We start from the raw sequence: 18926 nt of genomic DNA, 5'->3' as shown, positions 1-18926 counted from the left end.
TGTGGGCTCTGATGCTCTCGGACTTCTCGATCTCCTGTGTGGCATGGGTGTCTTTACTCCAGCAGCCTGTGTTTTGAAGAATGTCAGTGAAGAGAGAGGTTTTCCCATGGCTTCCAGTGCCGCGGGGTCGCGGGAGACTCCCGTCTGTGCAGTTGGCCCCGCCAGCTCTGCTGTGATGCAGCCCAAGAAGGGCCCAACTGAGGCTCTGCTTCTGTGTCCTCTGCAGGTCATTACTCCCTACACTTCGACGCCTTCCACCACCCCTTGGGTGACACCCCCCCAGCCCTCCCCGCCCGGACCTTGCGCAAGGTAATGTTCTGAGGTGACAGCCCTCAGGCTGTGAGGGGAGAGACCCCTGAGGTCTGCCTCGCCTGTTCCTCCCAACAGCCAAGCCTGACAGAAGCTGGGGGTGTCCAGAGACATACTTGGGGTACAGGTGACCCACGTGTTCTGTAACAGACGTAATGAGGGTGGAGAGGTCAGAGGGTCCTGCAGACAGCAACATATGGTACCCAGTGTGTGAGCCAAGAGCAGTGAGAAGCCAGGGGGTAGATATCAACACACCACAGTTCACAACGTGAGGAAATGTTAACTGTGGGAGGTCATAGAGCACTTTAAACTGGAGTCCACTCAAAACAAGAAGCATCAGATACCAAACCTCTATGTGAAACTCATTAATTTTTCTGCAAATTGGAGAAGACCGTCACAGATTTTAGCAGCAGAAGGCACTCATCTGGTCCATGGCCCTCTAGGGTTCTTTCTGCCCTCCCCGACGGGTCTCCCGGCCCCTTCTGTCTGTGCCCCTAGGGCCACAGCCAGAAGCCTGGGACCTAGCTTCACAGGGCACAAAGGCAGGGCCATTTGCGGGCCACAGAAATGCAGGTGATTCTGGGGCTCCATAGGCTTGCTGGGGCCAGGGGGAAGGCAGGGGCTTGCTGATGGCGAAACAAGAAATATGCTACTGATGAGAATTTTAAAGCTCATTAATACAGGAGGCTCTGGGCCTTCTCGGCACGGGGCAGGCATGTCAGCCTGTCTGGAAAGAGCGATTTTCACACTTCTTCCTTTTCTTTCACAGTCGCCCCTGCACCCTATCCCAGCCTCCCCAACCAGCCCCCAGTCAGGCCTGGATGGCAGCAACTCTACACTGTCTGGCAGTGCCAGCAGCGGCGTGTCTTCCCTAAGCGAGAGTAACTTTGGGCACTCCTCGGAGGCCCCTCCCCGAACCGACACCATGGACTCCATGCCGAGCCAGGCCTGGAACGCTGATGAAGACCTTGACCCACCTTACCTCCCCGTCCACTACAGCCTCTCCGAGTCCGCTGTCCTGGACTCCATCAAGGCCCAGCCGTGCCGAAGCCACTCGGCCCCGGGATGTGTCATCCCTCAGGACCCCATGGACCCGCCTGCGCTGCCACCCAAGCCCTATCACCCCCGCCTGCCAGCCCTGGAGCACGACGAGGGTGTGCTGCTGCGAGAGGAGGCTGAGAGGCCTCGGGGCCTGCATCGCAAGGCCTCGCTGCCTCCCGGGAGCACCAAGGAAGAACAGGCACGCATGGCCTGGGAGCACAGCCGAGGGGAACAGTGAGGGGCAGGGAGGCAGCTGGGACACCACCGTCAGTGAGCGGCTTGCCCAACCACTCCGGGTCAGAAAAGCAAGTCCCCCCGCAGGGAGCCCGAGAGGCCTGGCACTCAGGAGAGAACCGCCCGAGTCTACGTTCTACTGCCGTGAACTCGTGTGTTGCCATGTGCAGAGGCCACAGCAGCATGAAGGGTTGTGGCTTCTCTTTTTATTTCATTTTCTACATTTCCATTTCTATGGGTTTTCCTCTTTCCTTTGTGCAGTAGATGCTGTCTTCCTCCTGCAGTTTCAGACCACATGGAGCTAGATGGAGATACTGCACCACAGAACGGCTTCGCAGCTTCGCGGGGCCCCTGGGGCAGGAGCCCAGGGCCTCCCTCCAGGGCAGCAATGCACAGAATGGAAATTGCACTAGGGACCTCTTCCTTTGCTGCGTAGACAGAAGAGCTCATGGTTGTATTCAGGGATTGCAAGGACCACGTGGACTATGTCACAGGTGGACAAGGGGGCTACCAGCCATTTTGCACAAATGCCTGCTCTTCCATCCAGGAGTGTGCCCCTGGGGCTGGCGAGGCCAACCTGCCGGCACAGGCATGTGACAGCCTAACTGCATGCCCCGGGCCTACTGCCAGGCTTCCGCGGGCCAGCCCCGCCGCCGCCTCTACCTTGGATTTCCCCTCCATCGTTTCTGTTTCTGACCTTTCGCTCCCCTCCACTCCTAACATACCCCATGCCCTGCAGGAGCCCCCTGGTGCATGGATCTGCAGTGGTCGTGTCCTAGCCTCTGGAGCTTGAGTGGGGGTTGGAGCCAGAGGGACTGCCCTTACCACCTTCCTCCCCAGGGCCCGGGCAGCCATGTGTTGAGAGACAAGCTGATAGAGTGAGGCTGGGGTGTGGCAGGGCCGGAAATCCTCTGAGCTTTCGGCCAGCGTGCCTGTCCTCCAGCTCCTGAATCAGGGATTTTCAGCACTACCTCTGAGCAGCGGGGTGGCTGCCCAGCCAGGCTCCAAAGGCCTGAGGACTTGCAATCAGGTTCAGCAAGCTCCTGGGTAAAAGGCGCAGTTGGCAGGGAGGGGGACTTCCCCTCCTAGAAGCAGAAAGCCACACCCCTCCCAGTAGCCAAGTGCAGGATCCCAGCTCCAGGCCCATGGGACCACCACTCAGGGTTCAGGGTGAGCAGGAGGGCAGTTTCTCCAGCCTCCCCAGTCTGTTGGGCAGAAGGCAGTGGTGTCTTTATAGGAAACTTTCAGGTCAGGGCACTGATTTTCCTCTTGGCTTATTAGTTGGGGGAATAGGGTGGGGTGGCAATAGTATTTTACCAGGGTGCTTCTAAGTTACTTTTAAAAAGTCTACAAAACATTTATTTGCTTGAGTTCACAACTTGACAGTCACAAGGCTGCCTTCTCCTCGTTGAGCAGGTACGTTTTCCGTTAGTTCCTCTTCCACTGGCCCATCTGACTTCCCTGGTTAGGGTGTCTTTCACTTGTAAACAAATGCCAACTTGTTTAACAGGAATGCCAGCAAGTAACTTATGAGCTAAGATGGGGGGCCACGTTACCTTCAGGGCGTCTAGGAGTGTTCTATCACCAGTGTGGGTCCTTTCTGATACTTGAAGGGTGACTCCAAGCAGAGTGGGTCAGTCCAGGCAGGCCTGAACCATCTGTGTTCCCAAGTGTAACAGTCGGGGACTTGCTTTGGATTTCTTAGATAGTTCATATTTAGATTTTAGGGCACTCCTGAACCTCAACCCCTGGACAAGGCAGTCCTCCTGTAAGAACATCTTCCTTCTCCACCTGGTGGTGTGAGAGGGTAGAGAGGGGAGTGTAGGTTTGTTTGGTCTTGCCTTTACAGGGTGAGCCAGGTTTGTCTTTTCCCTCTCCATTTTCCCAAATTCAATGAAAAGGACATATTCCAAATTCCTTTCCTTGGAGAATCAGCCAGTCTGAAGGGAAGTGGGAGGCCAGAGATGAGAATTCTCTGAAAAGATTGTGAAATACTGATTTTCATTCTTTCAAGCTTATTTGTAAATACCTATTTGAATGCTGTGTATTTGTACAGGAATTTGAGCAAAAAATGTATAGAGTGTGCTGTCCAATTGGTATTCAGCCCTATAAATGTGTTTTTAACCTCTGGCATTCTGTGCTTATTTAAAATAAGAAAACTTCTAACCATTTCTTTGTGTATTTATGTTTAAAATAAGAAGTGACTTAATGGTCTTACCTGTATCAGAAAGCAAAGTTAAAAGAAAAAAAAAAATTTGTACTAGTGTCCCAAAAAAGTATTTTACTGTATATATTGTGGTAGCATGTTCTCAATTCAGCAAGTAATGTGAATTTTAGATGTAAATATCTGCCACTTGACTTCCCCCCTTTCCCCACTCCCTTGACTGCTGTTATGTGAATTAAAGATGAATACCTGATACTGACCCACTGAATTCACTGAATGGGAGCAGCCGCCAAGTGCCCGCCTCCAACCCTTGTCGCTGGGCTCCAAGCCCTTTTAGCCCCATAAAAATCTCTTTTCCGTCCTGAGCACAGAGCCAACCTTTCCCACGTCCGGCCTTCAAGCACAGGGAGCCAAGACTTGCACCGGAAAGGAGGGCAGCCGAGGGCGCAGAGCGCTCAGCTGGAAAGCAAGAGAGAAAACCAGCCACCTCGGCCAGGCTCCCGAGGCTTGTGAGTAAAAGGGGGAAGAAGAGGTCTTCCTGGCGTGGGGGACAAACCTCTGAAGCCGCCAATCTCCCCAGTAAAGCGGGATGGTTCCGAACTCAAAGCCAGGCAACCAGTCCTGGCCCCGGGCGCCCCTCTGAGCTCTGGGAAGGCAGCCTGGAGGGGGAGCCCCTCTTACCCGACATCTGTCCGCCCCGACTGGGTCCTCCTGTCTACCTGTCGGGGCAATCTGGACTCTCCTCACCGGTTCCCCAAAGGCTGGTTCCCCAGCCCACCTGGTCCCTTAAGAAAAAAGAAAGAAACCTCTTTGGAGCCTTGCCTGCGGCCGGCCGCCCTCCCTGCCTGTTGGCTTGCGGCTGACCACAGAGCCCCTGACCTGCACCACGAGTCGGGACCACAGCAGGGAAGTCCGTGGGGTTCTTCGGGAAGACCTGGGACCCAGAACAGAGGGTACACAGAGCAACTGAGTAGGCGCGGGACAGCGGCCGAATTCCACTGCAGCCTGATGGGGCTCCGCCTCGGCCTCAGCCCCTGCCCCTACCAAAGATGGCGACAGAGCTGCTTCCGCCGCCTCTGCGGCCTCTTCCTGCGAGCAGCCCCGGTTCAATCAGCGGTCGACAACTGTCTAGGGCGGAGGGCGGGCGATGCCATCAGCCAATGAGGAAGGGTAGCGTGGAGCCGCTCTTCTGGGCTCCGAGGAGCGTGGACCAATGGGGAAACGGTGTGTGGGAGAGCGTGGGGGGCGCCAGCCAATAGGGAGCCACGGCGCGCGGCCGGGACCTGGGGGCTGCGCCGCACGGCGGGCGCGGTTCAGTCCGGCGAAGGCGGCAGAGGCGGCGGGCTGTGGAGGATGTGGGCCACCCACGGGCTGGCCGTGGCGCTGGCTCTGAGCGTGCTGCCGGCCAGCCGGGCGCTGCGACCAGGTGACTGCGAAGGTAAGGCGGAATTGGTGGTCCGAGCGCTGTGGCCGGCCTGGCGGCGGCGCTGAACTCATCCAAACCACCGAAAGGCTGAGAGGCCGGGGCTAATGTGGGCGGGGGCGGCCGGCCCCAGTGGGGTCTGCCAGAGGAGGGACCAACGCCGGGTCCAGAAAACATTTCCTAGGCCTAAAAAACATTGGTCTGACGAGGAAGTTAGGACTAGATCGTGCAGACAGTTTGGCCTGAAACTGAGATAACGCCGGAATTTTGGTCCTTTACCATCACTGGGCAGAAGCTCCTGGGAGCAGTTCTGGCTAAGGTGGGGAATCCTTGAGGGCCGCCCGTGGGCACCGCGCCTGGTGTGATATGATAGGGTTGCAAAGATTCACGTTGGGGTTCGGTGTTCTCTTCGGCCTCTAGTTTGTCCATTTATGAGGTCACAGTGAGCCTATCTCAAGGACACGTGTTCAGTCTGAGTTTAAACTTTATGGAAATAGCAGGGAGGAGCTGTTTGTGGGTCATTAGGTGATGCTCGTTTCCCGCATCCCCTGGGTGTACTCGGGGACCCAGCAACCCGGAGCACGGTTTTGTCTACCTGTGGGCACCCGAGAAAATCCGGTGGTAGAAAAACTCCCCTTTTCTCCGTGTCTCCTATTATGATTGCTGCTGCAGTTCCCTCCTGGTGAATTGGCCTGCAACTTGGTGATGACTGGAGCATCTTCCTTGTCTTTTTCAGTTTGTATTTCTTATCTGGGAAGGTTTTACCAGGACCTCAAAGACAGAGATGTCACATTCTCTCCAGCCTCTATTGAGAAAGAACTTATAAAGTTCTGCCGTGAAGCAAGAGGCAAAGAGAATCGGTTGGTAAGTAGCTGTTTGGCCCTCCCCAGCCTGTTCCTGGCCAGCGTTTTAAGTATCCACTTCCCAGGCCTGGAGGTACAAGACCCCGCCCACTTGTCTATGGAGGAGGCCAGCTGTTCTGTCAGTGAACTAATGTGGGTCTGAAGTGCTTTCTGTATTCGGCTGTTGGGATGTTATCCTCTTAGTGTTGATTAAGCACCTACTGTGTGCTGGACACCGGAAATATCAGGGGAGAGCAGTGACAGGCAAATGATGGCAGTGGGATGCAAGTTGTGCAGAAAATGGACCAGGAGGGTATGGTAGAGAGGGTGGGCACTAACTTAGACAGTAGTCAAGAATTTTTCTGAGACAGGGTCATCATCATGGAGGGGGAAAGAACATTACAGGCAGAGGGAACAGCCAATGTGAGTGCCCAGAGGCCAGAGCAATCTTGGCACGAGTGAGGACCGATGATGATGATGGAATGGGCACAGGGGAGGCTAGGGCTGAATTAAGTACAAGAGCCCTCATGAAACAATAGTTTTGGTAGCCTCAGCTTCCCTGGCAGTCTCTGGTTTGTCTTTCTGTTTAAAGGTTTGAACCTTGGTGCCTTTTAAATTCATCTGGTGGCTGTCAGTTCTGGGACCAAGTGTGTACTAAGAGCCTGGGGTTTATGCTGAATCTGACTGCCCGTACAGGCAGGGCGTGGGAAAATGAGGTCCTGGCAGAGACAGAAGATGTTTTGAGATGTCAGTGTGCCTTGGAGGAGATAGCTCTCAAGGGGCGCCTCCTGAAGGCCATTGTCCTTTCTTGCCACAGTGCTACTACATTGGGGCCACAGAGGATGCAGCCACCAAGATCATCAACGAGGTGTCCAAGCCCCTGTCCCACCACATCCCTGTGGAGAAGATCTGTGAGAAGCTCAAGAAGAAAGACAGTCAGATCTGTGAACTAAAGTATGGTGAGTGTGGCATTATTTAACCAACACTGAACCCTCTCTGTGCTCAGGCATTAATGAAGTGTACTTTCTAGCTGGAGTAGGCAGGTGATAAACTAGAGTCTTCATGAGTGAGTTATGTAGCAAGGTTGGTGGTGGTAAACGGGCAAGGGCACAGACTCAACTTTGCATCCTGGTGGATGGAGGTCAGAATCCGCCTCAGTGAAAGTGCAAGTCGCTCAGTTGTGTCTGACGCTTTACCACCCCATGGACTGTACAGTCCACGGAATTCTCCAGGCCACCATCCTGGAGTGGGTAGCCTTTCCCTTCTCCAGGGGCTCTTCCCAACCCAGGGATCAAACCCAGGTCTCCCACATTGCTCCAGGAGATCTTCCCGACCCAGGAGTCGAACTGGGGTCTCCTGCGTTTCAGGTGGCTTCTTTACCAACCGAGCTATCAGGGAAGCCCAGGAGGTGACATTTCAACAGATTTTGAAAAGGAAGTGGGGGATTAGCCACTGGCACCGCTAAGGGAAGAGCATTTCAGGCAGAGGACACAGGCAGATGCAAAGGCAGGCAGTGCCATGACCAGTGGGTGGGCAGGTCATGGAGGGCCTTGCATGTTGGTGAAGATTTGGGTTTTAGTCTGAGGGAAGATGAGAATGTTGGGATTTGAGCAGAGAAGGGATGTCGTCTAACTTGGCTTTGATAAGCTTGTCCTGACTGCACACTCTGAAGGCTGGGTGACTTTGACTATTTGGAAAAGAACAGCTGTGTCCCAACAGGAAAGCTTAAGGTTATGGGCACACAGCACCTCTTTTGCTGAAGAAGTTTCCAGTGGGAAAAACAGTTCAGGTCTTCAGAAAGAATCGGGGCCAGAAGAGTTGTTCTCTTCCATAAAACTGAAACAGCACCAGCATGTTTTACCATGAATTGAGTGTCCAAGGGCTGCGTCTTAGCCCGTTGTGTCAAGGATAACTGGTCTTCTGAGAGTGATCCTAGTTCAGTGTTTCTGGCACAAGGTCTCTCTGTGATCACAGGTGGTCATGGAGAGTAAGCTCCTAATTGAAGAGCCCAACCAGGGTCTGTGTTGGGAAACTGAGGCTAGGGGATCTGTCTGCTCTGTCACCCTAGAACTCTCATTCTCCAGTGCCACGAGCTCTACCGCGACTGTTTAGTAAGAGGCACTTGGAGTGGGTGCCATATTCCTCCTAGAAGGTTCCTTCTGTAAGGAGCACATGGCCTCCATCTGTCCCTGCTGCACTGCATGTCTGGGGTGTATCGTGCCAGCGTGAGCCCCGCCTTCCTGGTGACGGGGCCTGGGCCAGTCCCCGTCCTGGGGGCACTGGGCACTGACACCTGCGTGCACCTCTCCCCCTACAGTCAATAGGCCTGCTTGTTTCAGGTGACAGTTTGGCTGTGCGAGGACTGTTGGGGTCCGCAGTTGCTCCCACCCAGCTGGTTATTCTCCCTGCTCTCTCCTCCAGACAAACAGATCGACCTGAGCACAGTGGACCTGAAGAAGCTCCGAGTTAAAGAGCTAAAGAAGATCCTGGATGACTGGGGGGAGACATGCAAAGGCTGTGCGGAAAAGTCTGACTACATCCGGAAGATTAATGAACTGATGCCTAAATACGCTCCCAAGGCAGCTAGTTCACGGACTGATTTGTAGTCGGCTCGACCCCTGCTGCTCCTGAGGGAGAAAATACGTCATTTGTGTCTACCCCAAGCAGCCTTTTTGTAATTTATTTTTTAGGCAGGCTCCTGACAAAGTCAGGTGTGAAGCCTGGAGCTTTCCTGATGATGCTGGGTGTACAGCGTCCCCTTGGGGGAGATTCACTTTGTTCTGTTGCCCATTTACTCTAGGACTTCAAAGTATGTCTGGGATTTTTTTATTAAAGGAAGAAAATTTCTAGCTGTCCTTGAAGAATTAAAGTGAATACTGAAATAGGGTTTTACCCATGATGGAGATTTCACCGGTTTATGCTTTCCGGTTTACAAAGAGTTTTCAGGTATATTCACATTTGTCTCTCAACCACCAGGCAGTGCTGGGATGCCAGGACAGGACATGGGGCCTGCCGGGCTGTGCAAGAGTGGAGAGGTTCTCAGGGAGGAGGTGGGGCTTGATAACCCCCAGCCCACGGGGGCTATCTCAAGAGGGGGCTGGGTTGCAAGCAAGACGGGTTTAATGCAGTTTTCTGCAGTGATGACTTCAGTAACTGAGTATGTTCAGTACTGTCACATTCTGAAGATACTCGGCCTGGCTACCTCCATCAGCCACTGTCCAGATCTGGCCATCTGCTTGCTCAACTCAGTTTGTGGTCCAGTGTCAACCCTAAGCCTCTGGTACCTAGTTGGGATTTTGCAAGATTGGCAGGAGCTGGATTTTACAAAGAGCCAGTGAGAGGCTGTCTTTTGCCTTTGTTTACCCAAGATAGGCCTAACAGTTGAAGTCCTGAAAGGGTGTCCCTGGAGTCTGGTTTTTTAGTTGCTCTTTTTGGGGTTGGTGCACAGGAAACCCAGTGACCAGCATGAACTGTGACTCAGTGGACTGCTCCTCCTGCCCTCAGAGACCACCACAAGGGGAGGACTAAGAAACTGCGTGCATGCTCTGACCTCGGGTCACGTCATTTGTGCAGTTCCTAGATTCAGTTTGCCAACCTAAAGGGCCCTCAGCCGGCTGTGGGGGTTCACTAATGGCTGTGAGCAGCAGGCCTACAGTTTTCATGTCTGAGAAAAAAAGTAAGAATGCACTTGTTAGGCCAAGTGTTCCCTATTTGGAGGAATTAGATGGGCTGTTATGATCAGACAAGCAAAGTTTTCTGAGCCCCTGAAAGGTGTTGGGAAACTGCATGGCTAGAACCAGCAGCTGAGTTCTGGTGGCCTCTGTGTCCTCCAGGCTACACCAAACAGGGAGGACAGCCTAACTGCTACCTGAGGGTGATCCCTAATGTTATCTTTAAAAGGGTTAACTCCTGGAAGCCGCCTAGGAGACCTGGAACGTTAACAGGTGTTTCTTGTAAGACGTTAATCTAGTGCACCTGCGTTAGCTGCTGCAGGCGCTCCTCGCAAAGGCTTCTGGTCGTGGGAGGGCAGAAGACGCGCATGCGCTCTTGCCCACGCCTCGGTTTCTGTGGCTTGAAGTTGGGTCAGGTCTTGTGAAGCCTCTGGTTAACTCTCCATGGAAAATGAAAGTTTCCCTGAGGGGGCTTGGCACCTGAACAGGATTTCTCCTTCATGTCACCACCATGGAGGTGGATACGAGAGCACTGGCCAGGGAGAGGTAAGCATGGCAAACGGTAGCCTCTGGGTTCGGCCTTCTCTTCCCCCTTGGCTCCGTGACCCTGCCCTTACAGCCCTCTGTGTACTCGAATGCCCAAGCGGAGCCTGTTCCCACCCTAGAAAGTGAAGTCTCTCAGTCGTGTCCGATTCTGTGACCCCATGGACTGTAACCTATCAGGCTCCTCTGTCATGGGATTTTGCAGGCAATAGCACTGGAGTGGATTGCCATTTCCTTCTCCAGCGGATCTTCCCGACCCAGGGATCGAACCCAGGGCTCCCGCATTGTAGACAGACGCTTTACCGTCTGAGCCACCAGGGAAGTCCACCCTAGAAACCACAGGTTTTGGATTTCTGTGCCCAGCCAGGGACCCAACAGGTCTCACCGTCGGAGTGCATAGCCATGGTTCTCAAGGCCTTTCGGGCGGCTGCCACAAGTGAACATGAATGCAAGGGATACTCGAGATACGGGGTGTGGGTTCAGGTTGTTAATGCCGGACCCAGTCAGTAGATGCCAAGGAAGGGCTTAGAGGTGGTCACCCAAACTTAGTCCTGGGATTGGGGGAGTATACTATAAAGCTCAAGGCCTGGCACACCCACGCCTGTGAGGCCTCTAACCAGGAGACAGAGGCTTCTGTCTCTCCAGAGCTCCAGTTTCTGTGGAGCCCCGGGCCTCGGCCACGCCATCCACAAGGTGGCGCCAGAGCTCACAGTGCGGGCGTTCTCGCCAGCTAGCCACAGGGTCACGTGGTACGGGGCGGCGCAGCCCGATGACGCACGCCCGGCGCTGCCCTCGCCCCGCCCTCCGTGGGCTCACGTGGTCGGCCGGCGCAGCCTGATAACGCGGCGCCCCGGCCCTCAGCGCAGCTCCCGCCCCGCCCCGTCGCCGCGCCGAGTCCTTTTGTCCAAGATGGCGGCGCCGGGGGCGCTGCCTCCTCGGCCGCCGCCGCCGCCGCTGTGAGGGGGCTGCGGGCCGCCCGCCCGCCAGCCGCGCCGGCGCCATGAAGAGGCAGAGCGAGCGAGACTCCAGCCCGAGCGGGCGCGGCTCGTCATCGTCGGCCAAACGGCCGCGGGAGCGCGAACGGGAGGCGGAGGCGGGCGGGCGGCGGGCGGCGCACAAGGCCTCGGGCGGCGCCAAGCACCCCGTTCCAACGCGGGCCCGCGACAAACCTCGCGGTAGCGGGGGCAGCGGCGGTGGGCATCGCGACGGCCGAGGCGCCGGGGACGCGAATCACCGTGCGAGCAGCGGCCGCTCCTCGGGCTCGGGCGCCGGCGGCGGGGGACGCGGCGGCAAGGCCTCAGGGGACCCAGGCGCTTCGGGCGCGTCCCCCCGCGCATCTCCACTACCGCCACCTCCGCCGCCGCCCGGGGCCGAGCCCACGGGTCCCGGCTCCTCAGCGGCTGCACCCGAGTACAAGACGCTGCTCATCAGCAGCCTGAGCCCCGCGCTGCCTGCCGAGCACCTCGAAGATCGGCTCTTCCACCAGTTCAAGCGCTTCGGCGAGATCAGCCTGCGCCTGTCGCACACGCCTGAGCTGGGCCGCGTGGCCTACGTGAACTTCCGGCACCCGCAGGACGCGCGTGAGGCCCGCCAGCACGCCTTGGCTCGCCAGCTACTGCTCTACGACCGTCCGCTCAAGGTGGAGCCCGTGTACCTGCGAGGCGGCGGCGGCGGCGGCGGCGGGAGCAGCAGGCGAAGCAGCAGCAGCAGCGCCGCCGCCTCCACTCCGCCCCCGGGCCCGCCCGCGCCCGCAGACCCGCTCGGCTACCTCCCGCTGCACGGCGGCTACCAGTACAAGCAGCGTTCGCTGTCCCCGGTTGCCGCCCCTCCGCTGCGGGAGCCCCGCGCCCGCCACGCTGCCGCAGCCTTTGCTCTAGATGCGGCCGCCGCCGCCGCCGCCGTAGGCCTATCCCGGGAACGGGCCTTGGACTACTACGGGCTGTACGACGACCGCGGGCGACCCTACGGCTACCCGGCCGTGTGCGAGGAGGACCTGATGCCCGAGGACGACCAGCGGGCCACGCGAAACCTCTTCATTGGGAATTTGGACCACAGCGTGTCAGAGGTGGAGCTGCGACGGGCTTTCGAGAAGTACGGCATCATTGAGGAGGTGGTGATCAAGAGACCCGCCCGTGGGCAGGGCGGTGCGTATGCCTTCCTCAAGTTCCAGAACCTAGACATGGCCCACAGGGCCAAGGTGGGCATGTCGGGTCGGGTGATAGGCCGCAATCCCATTAAGATAGGGTATGGCAAGGCCAACCCCACTACGCGCCTCTGGGTGGGTGGCTTGGGACCTAACACCTCACTGGCGGCTCTGGCCCGGGAGTTTGACCGTTTTGGGAGCATTCGGACCATTGATCATGTCAAGGGAGATAGCTTTGCCTACATCCAGTACGAGAGCTTGGACGCAGCCCAGGCCGCCTGTGCTAAAATGAGGGGCTTTCCCTTGGGGGGTCCGGACCGCAGGCTGCGCGTGGATTTTGCCAAAGCAGAGGAGACTCGGTATCCCCAGCAGTACCAGCCCTCCCCGCTCCCTGTGCACTATGAGCTACTCCCCGACGGGTATACCCGGCACCGGAACCTGGATGCCGACCTGCGGGTGCGGGACAGGACCCCTCCGCACCTCCTGTACTCAGATCGAGAGCGGACCTTTTTGGAAGGGGACTGGACCAGCCCCAGTAAAAGCTCTGACCGCAGAAACAGCCTCGAGGGCTACAGCCGCTCAGTGCGCAGCCGGAGTGGTGAGCGCTGGGGAGATGGGGACCGGGGCCTGCCCAAGGCCTGGGAGGACAGGCGGAAGCGCCGGAGCCTCTCCAGTGATCGCGGAAGGGCCACCCACTCCCCTTACGAGGAAAGGAGCAGGACCAAGGGTGGTGGGCAGCCTGCGGACCGAGGCTCCGACCGCACCCCGGAGCGTAGCCGCAAGGAAAACCATTCCAGTGAAGGGACCAAGGAGTCCGGCAGCAACTCCCTCAGCAACAGCCGACACGGGGCGGAGGAGCGGAGCCACCACCACCACCACGAGGCTCCCGACTCTTCCCACGGGAAGAAGACCCGAGAGAGCGAGCGCAATCATCGGACCACTGAGGCCGAGCCCAGGCCTCTGGAAGAGCCAAAACACGAGACCAAAAAGCTCAAGAATCTTTCAGAGTATGCCCAGACGCTGCAGCTGGGTTGGAACGGGCTTCTGGTGTTGAAAAACAGCTGCTTCCCGACATCTATGCACATCCTAGAGGGGGACCAGGGGGTGATCAGCAGTCTCCTCAAAGACCATACTTCCGGGAGTAAGCTGACCCAGCTGAAGATTGCCCAGCGCCTTCGCCTGGACCAACCCAAGCTCGATGAGGTCACACGGCGCATCAAGCAGGGGAGCCCCAATGGCTACGCAGTGCTCCTGGCCACGCAGGCGACCCCCAGTGGGCCTGGCTCTGAGGGCATGCCTGCGGTGGAGCCTGGCCTACAGAGGCGGCTTCTCAGGAACCTGGTCTCCTACTTGAAACAGAAGCAGGCTGCAGGGGTGATCAGCCTGCCGGTGGGTGGATCCAAGGGCAGAGACAGCACAGGCATGCTCTACGCCTTCCCGCCCTGTGACTTCTCACAGCAGTACCTCCAGTCAGCGCTGCGGACACTGGGCAAGCTCGAGGAGGAGCATATGGTGATAGTCATCGTGAGAGACTCGGCCTAGCCCGAGCCTGGCTGCGCCAGCCTGTCTGTCACTCAAGCAGTTATTTTAAAGTCTGACAGCCGCTGCCCTGCACCCCCTGGCCCATCGTACACCCTTGATTTGAATTCTCTGCTGGGTTACTCCATTTCATTTGGTAGGGGACCAAAGTCCTATCTCCCCACCGAAAACTAAGTTCTTAGGTTTGGGTTTTTGTTTTGTTTTTTTTTTTTACCGTGATGAGAAGGGACTCCTGTCGTGTCGGCTTCTAGTGTATGAAATACTGTCTGCTGTGTTCTGTATTTTTTTATTTTTTGACTAACTGTATGGAAAATTGTCAGTAAAGCCTTTGTCAGAGGATGGATTTTTAATCCTGTTCAGAGTCCTGGTTTAATCACATGATTTTCTCGAAGGATGGAAGAGTGTCCCCCGCTGCCTGCACACAGATAGGCGCCTTCTGGCACCTTTCCACTGCCCGTGTGGCTCCCAGCCCTGCTGCACTGGTGCCTGTCAGCCCCCAGCTCCTGGGGCTCTGGCGGGGCTCCATTCACAGGAGTTTCTAATTTGCTCTGAGAGCAAGTGGGTTTCATTTCAGACCCTGCCATGCAGCCTCCACAGAGCCCACTGCACAGGAGGGGGTTAAGCCTAAGTCTAGCTAGCCGCTGTGGTGGTGGTTTTTTTGTTTTCCTGCCGTGAACAATGTGTGTGTCCGTCAGGTTGAAGAAAGCACCTAGTTTGCAGGCGTTTTTGAAAGCGGGTAGACCTTCGCAGTCGTGGTGTGGTAGTCATGGGAGGAGCAGTGCAATGTTGGGGTCTTGGTGCCTGGATGTGCCCAGCTTCCTCCTCTCGTTAGCCTCCCTTCCCCCCTTAATGCAGCAGCCTGGGGATACCCAGGTGGAGACAGCGCTCCTTCGGACTCCCAGGGGCACCGGTGGTCCGACATTGGAGTGGAGGGTGGGAGGCCACTTTCCTTGGTTAATCCCTGAACTTTTCCCAGTGCTTGTGAATCCTGGCTTTTCTTACGATCGTTCAGGGCTGGTGTGGGCCTCTGCCCGGGCACTGGAGCAGACTGAGGGACATGGGACCTCTGGCCTGAAGAGTTTTTGGTGGAGGACAGTGGGTTAGGAAGATGCTCTTGTAAACCGACATAACTTTCTTTCTCAGGTGCAAGGTGGGTGCTGGTGCCCAGGGCCTCCCGCCCTGATACTGCTGAGGTGCGGACCACTGGAAAATGGGGTTCCTCTCTGGGGAAGTGTCACAGTTGCTGAGGTGTCGGGCAAAACCCTTGCAGGCTGGGGAGGGGAAGACGGCTTGCAAACAGCCCTGAGCTCTCTGACCACGTGCCTCTACAGGCAGCATGGCCAGCGTGGCAGACGAAGCCAGCAGTGTCAGGGACCAGGGAGGGACGTCAGTCACACAGCAGTGGCCACCACAGAACAGCCCAAACACTTTTTCGGTATGTTTGTGGCAGTTTAGATGGTCCAAAAGCATCACTGTCAAGGCTGAGGGGGAAGAGACGCTCCAGTAAGGGAAATGAGCCCCCAGTGACCAGGAACTGAGGGTTCTGGTGACGCGCTGCCCCTCTCTAGGTTTGGTCCACTACCCTGGCTGCCACAAGACAGCGCAGGTGTTTTGAAAGTTGGTGAGATGGAGGCTGGGGCTCAGTGTGGACCTCACGGAGAATACAGGCCTCTCCACAGAGCAGTGAAAGGTGACTTTCTGAGACCTTAGAGATTTAAACGGGAAGGAAGGTGCCTGGGGAAGCACTGCTCCCTGGGCTTCAGCTGTTGCTAGTGAACAAGCGTGTTCATAATGTGCAACACAGGAAGTGTTCAATGTGTTTGTTTGTGCTTGAGTTTCAGCCACATCTGCCAGGTATCTGAGCAAAGCAGTGTGGGATGCAGACCACAGCTGCACCAGCCCAGGCAGTGGGAAGCGCTGGGAGCCGGAGTGGCCTCCTCATGCTTAGAACAGGCGGCGGTGTGTACTCAGTTGTGTCCGACTCTGTGCGGCCCCATGGACTGTGGCCTTCCAGGCTCCTCTGTCCCTGGGATTTCCCAGGCAAGAATACTGGAATGGGTAGCCACGCCATCCTCCGGGGGATCTTCCCGACCCAGGGATCTTCCCGACCCAGGGATCTCGTGCATTGGCAGGCGCGTTCTTTAGCACCGAGTCTTCAGGGTTAAAGCAGGTGAAGTCGGGACAAATGCCCAGATCACAGGCCAGAGCCGCTGTGCTGCCCCACGTGTCTTTGGGCTGTTCTTCCGTAGAGTAGGTGGTCAGGACCCAGAGCACTGCCTGGCTTTCCCCAAACAGAAGCCTGCTAGGAAGTCTGGTTGGAGAGGACACTGGGACCTGTGCCTTGTTCGCCCTTTTCCAGGGATAGGAGCTCTCACCCCAAATTGAACTAGAGTTTTCCTGCGTTGTGCTCATTTCTCTGCCTCGACTCTCTTTCCGCTTTCATCTTTCCAGTTGGAGGGTAATTGCTTTACAGTGCTGTGGCGGCTTCTGCCACAGCGAAGCGAGTCAGTTGTAAGTATGTGTGTGTGTCTCCCCTCCCTCCGCCATCCCCATGGATTTAGGGATGCTTCCCCCACAGGGAGGCAACCAGTACCTCCACCTGGGGTTCCTACCTGAGGTGTGGCTTAAAGGCAGAAACCACGAGAAGGCGAGATTTGCCTCTTGGTGGTTTGGTGCATTCTGCATGTCTCCTGAGGGACTGAGGTCCTCGGCCTTGGCAGATAAAGAGGAGGGCTGATGTTCCCTCTGCCTCCTGGGGCGCTTCCCTAAGGGTGTGTTGTCAGGTCGACCAGGATTCTGCTTTCTTGCTGCAGGCCCCCATCTCCACCCCAGAGACCCGTGGATGGGTGCTCCCAAGGGCTGCTGGCAGAGCTCGGGGAGACTGGGGCTCGGTTGAGTTAATGACTAGAACCGCAGTGCTTTTAGAGCTGCTTTTAGCCTTTTTTTCCTGTAACGCACCAGCAGTCAGACTAGTCTCCTGGTTAGGTGTTAGCAATCCATTTTAGCTGAGGCATGAAGCAGATTAGGAGCTGAGACCTCTGCCTTCCAGAAGATCACAAGGTGCCTGGCGACACAGGTCCCCTTCAGTGTGTGTGAGCTCTGTGGTGCTCCGAAGCCCAGCGGGGTTTAGCAGTCTCGTCTTGTTTACTTCACAGATTTGTCCTCTTCTCTCAGCAAACGGAGAAAAATCTCTTCAGTTAACAAATGCCTACAACAGAAACTGGGTAAACTTGGAGAGAGACTAGGGTCTTCTACTTCTTGTGGGAAAGAAGGGGATGAGGAGGATGAGTGGAGGTTAAGAGCAGTTGGTACTTTACTTGGTGGGAACAGTCTGACTATAAGGCCAGCTGTAGAAGCCAGTGAAGTGCCTGCTAACCCAGCCTCCGCTGCCCCCAAACTGCCAGGGTCTCCTCTTGTCCTCCTCTAAGAAAACAGTAACAGTGATGGCCACCACGCTTTCACTCCTTAGGTTGTTAGCTCATGGCTCACAATGTGCCAGGAGGGGCCCCTAACACTCCAGCTCCCCCACACTGGTACCCAGGAGCTGCCTTCTCGCTTCAGAGCCCAGGATACTTGGCGGGGGGCGGGAGGGGGCACACAGTGGGTGGTGCCTTGAGGACCCCCTCTGCCCCGCGCCAGCAGACCAGGGCTAGATGCTGACGAGGCTGCTTTTCTCCCCAGAGTGCTTTGAGCAGAGCGTGCTCGCACCCCGTCTCGGGCTGCCTCTGGGAGGCATCTTCTCTGTTGCCTGGGCTAGAGCTGCAAGGTAAGGGACCCCACCCCACTTCAGTAAAAGAGAACAGGGAAAGGCCATAACAAGCAAAAAGACAGACTTGTAGTTTTATTTTGTGTTTTTTTTTTTAAATAAATACACTTTACATTAAAGAAAAAAGGCCTTTGATTTGTAATTTCCACATTGGGGAGAAAGGAAGAAAAAAAGATTTTTGAAAAACTGAATCACAAAGAAAAATAGAGGGAGTGAACTTATATCCTAAGTTCCCTCAACTCCACAAAACCAATATCCACGATGACCTTGCTGCCCCCAAGCCGTGAAGGTGGGTGAACCTAGGCATTTACTCAGCAAACAAGCAGCGCCTCTTCCCCACCTCTGGCACGAAGGAAAACAAATGAACCTGACGGCATATGAGGCAACAAAACAGGTTAAAAAATCATATATTATATTTATAATAAAATAGTCTTAATCCTTATCAATTTAAGAAAGCACGATTTTCCTTTCCATTTAAATATGTGTGTAAAAATGCCTCTATGCTGTTCTCTGGGCATCATTTTCTTTCACAGAAGATGACGTGCAGGGACAGAGGCCTGGTGGGTGTGAGCGCACGCCCTCAGCTACAAACGCCTCTTTTTTTTCTTTTTAAAGTTTTATAAAAAACTATTTCTTGTTCTTTAAGTAAAGAACATTATACAAAGAAAATATATTGTGAAATAACCCCAGAGACATGTTTTTTGTTTTTTTTTTTTTCCCTTGAGGAAAGATATGTCCATCCTAGGAGAAGGGGAAAGCAGAATAGGGCCTAACCCCTGTTGTCCTTTTGTGGTTGTCACTGTTCTCAGAAGGACTCTCAGATTCCAGTGAGACTCTAAACCATAATTCTCTGAATGCAGGGCCAGGGCATGCAGTTCCTTAAGAGAGCCCTGGGAGAAAGGGAACGGAAGATGTTCTGAATTAATCTGACTCAGTTTCTCTCTTGCCGAGAATCTTTTCCACGTCGTGCTGACTCCTCACTCGTTTAGCGATAAGATGATGTCATCTTCCAAATCAGAGTTGTCAGAGCTGTCGGCTGAAAGGTAAGGAGAGGAGAAACTAGATTACACACCAGGCTTCCAGGAAGAAAGCACCTGCATACACATGTATGCCTGAACAAGGTTCATTACCAGGTTCCAGAAAGAAGAAAACACTCCAATTAGCTCCTTGGAGCTGGCTCTGGAGACTATACTATTTTGGCAGTGGTGGTTACCCCAGGGGTCTCTTGCTTCCCTTTCAAAAAACGTGGCT

General features: G+C 55.5%; 4 protein-coding genes and 1 long non-coding RNA gene across 11 annotated transcripts in view; 3 read left to right on the top strand and 2 right to left on the bottom strand.

Moving 5' to 3' along the window:
- DOCK3 (dedicator of cytokinesis 3) overlaps positions 1–3753 on the top strand; it is a 301031-nt gene extending 297278 nt beyond the window's left edge. For 5 of the 6 annotated variants that reach the window (XM_018038221.1, XM_018038220.1, XM_018038222.1 and 2 more), the window contains 2 exons: positions 227–309; positions 1079–3753. In XM_018038221.1, coding sequence (XP_017893710.1) covers positions 227–309; positions 1079–1588 — 593 coding nt within the window. In that variant the 3' untranslated portion in view covers positions 1589–3753. The remainder of the gene's footprint in view (positions 1–226; positions 310–1078) is intronic. The other variant, XM_018038223.1, reaches the window with a different exon arrangement.
- Positions 2917–4972, bottom strand: LOC106503449. Its single transcript, XR_001917003.1, has 2 exons — positions 4628–4972; positions 2917–4533 (listed from the first exon to the last, which is right to left on the bottom strand). It is a non-coding gene; the product is annotated as an uncharacterized LOC106503449 (long non-coding RNA).
- Positions 5015–8877, top strand: MANF (mesencephalic astrocyte derived neurotrophic factor). The gene is made up of 4 exons (XM_018038225.1): positions 5015–5186; positions 5908–6035; positions 6831–6972; positions 8435–8877. Exons 1-4 carry the CDS (start codon positions 5102–5104, stop codon positions 8617–8619), a joined length of 540 nt encoding a protein of 179 aa, XP_017893714.1. The 5' UTR covers positions 5015–5101; the 3' UTR covers positions 8620–8877.
- Positions 11110–14259, top strand: RBM15B (RNA binding motif protein 15B). The gene has a single exon (XM_013973596.2). It carries the CDS (start codon positions 11228–11230, stop codon positions 13910–13912), a length of 2685 nt encoding a protein of 894 aa, XP_013829050.2. The 5' UTR covers positions 11110–11227; the 3' UTR covers positions 13913–14259.
- DCAF1 (DDB1 and CUL4 associated factor 1) overlaps positions 17727–18926 on the bottom strand; it is an 80592-nt gene continuing 79392 nt past the window's right edge. For both annotated transcript variants that reach the window (XM_018067088.1, XM_018067089.1), the window contains exon 24: positions 17727–18711. In XM_018067088.1, coding sequence (XP_017922577.1) covers positions 18653–18711 — 59 coding nt within the window. In that variant the 3' untranslated portion in view covers positions 17727–18652. The remainder of the gene's footprint in view (positions 18712–18926) is intronic.

This window comes from Capra hircus, chromosome 22 (assembly GCF_001704415.2).
Source record: "Capra hircus breed San Clemente chromosome 22, ASM170441v1, whole genome shotgun sequence".
In the NCBI taxonomy this organism is placed as follows: Eukaryota; Metazoa; Chordata; class Mammalia; order Artiodactyla; family Bovidae; genus Capra; species Capra hircus.
The sequence above is the reverse complement of the archived record's forward strand: the minus strand, read 5'-3'. Positions and strand labels throughout refer to the sequence as shown.

Bases quoted from the DNA above. Each gene is read 5' to 3' on its own strand.
- RBM15B (XM_013973596.2), top strand. From the start codon at position 11,228: ATGAAGAGGCAGAGCGAGCGAGACTCCAGCCCGAGCGGGCGCGGCTCG.
- MANF (XM_018038225.1), top strand. From the start codon at position 5,102: ATGTGGGCCACCCACGGGCTGGCCGTGGCGCTGGCTCTGAGCGTGCTG. The intron at 6,036-6,830 runs GTAAGTAGCTGT...TTCTTGCCACAG, and splicing joins GAGGCAAAGAGAATCGGTTG to TGCTACTACATTGGGGCCAC. The intron at 6,973-8,434 runs GTGAGTGTGGCA...TCTCTCCTCCAG, and splicing joins GATCTGTGAACTAAAGTATG to ACAAACAGATCGACCTGAGC.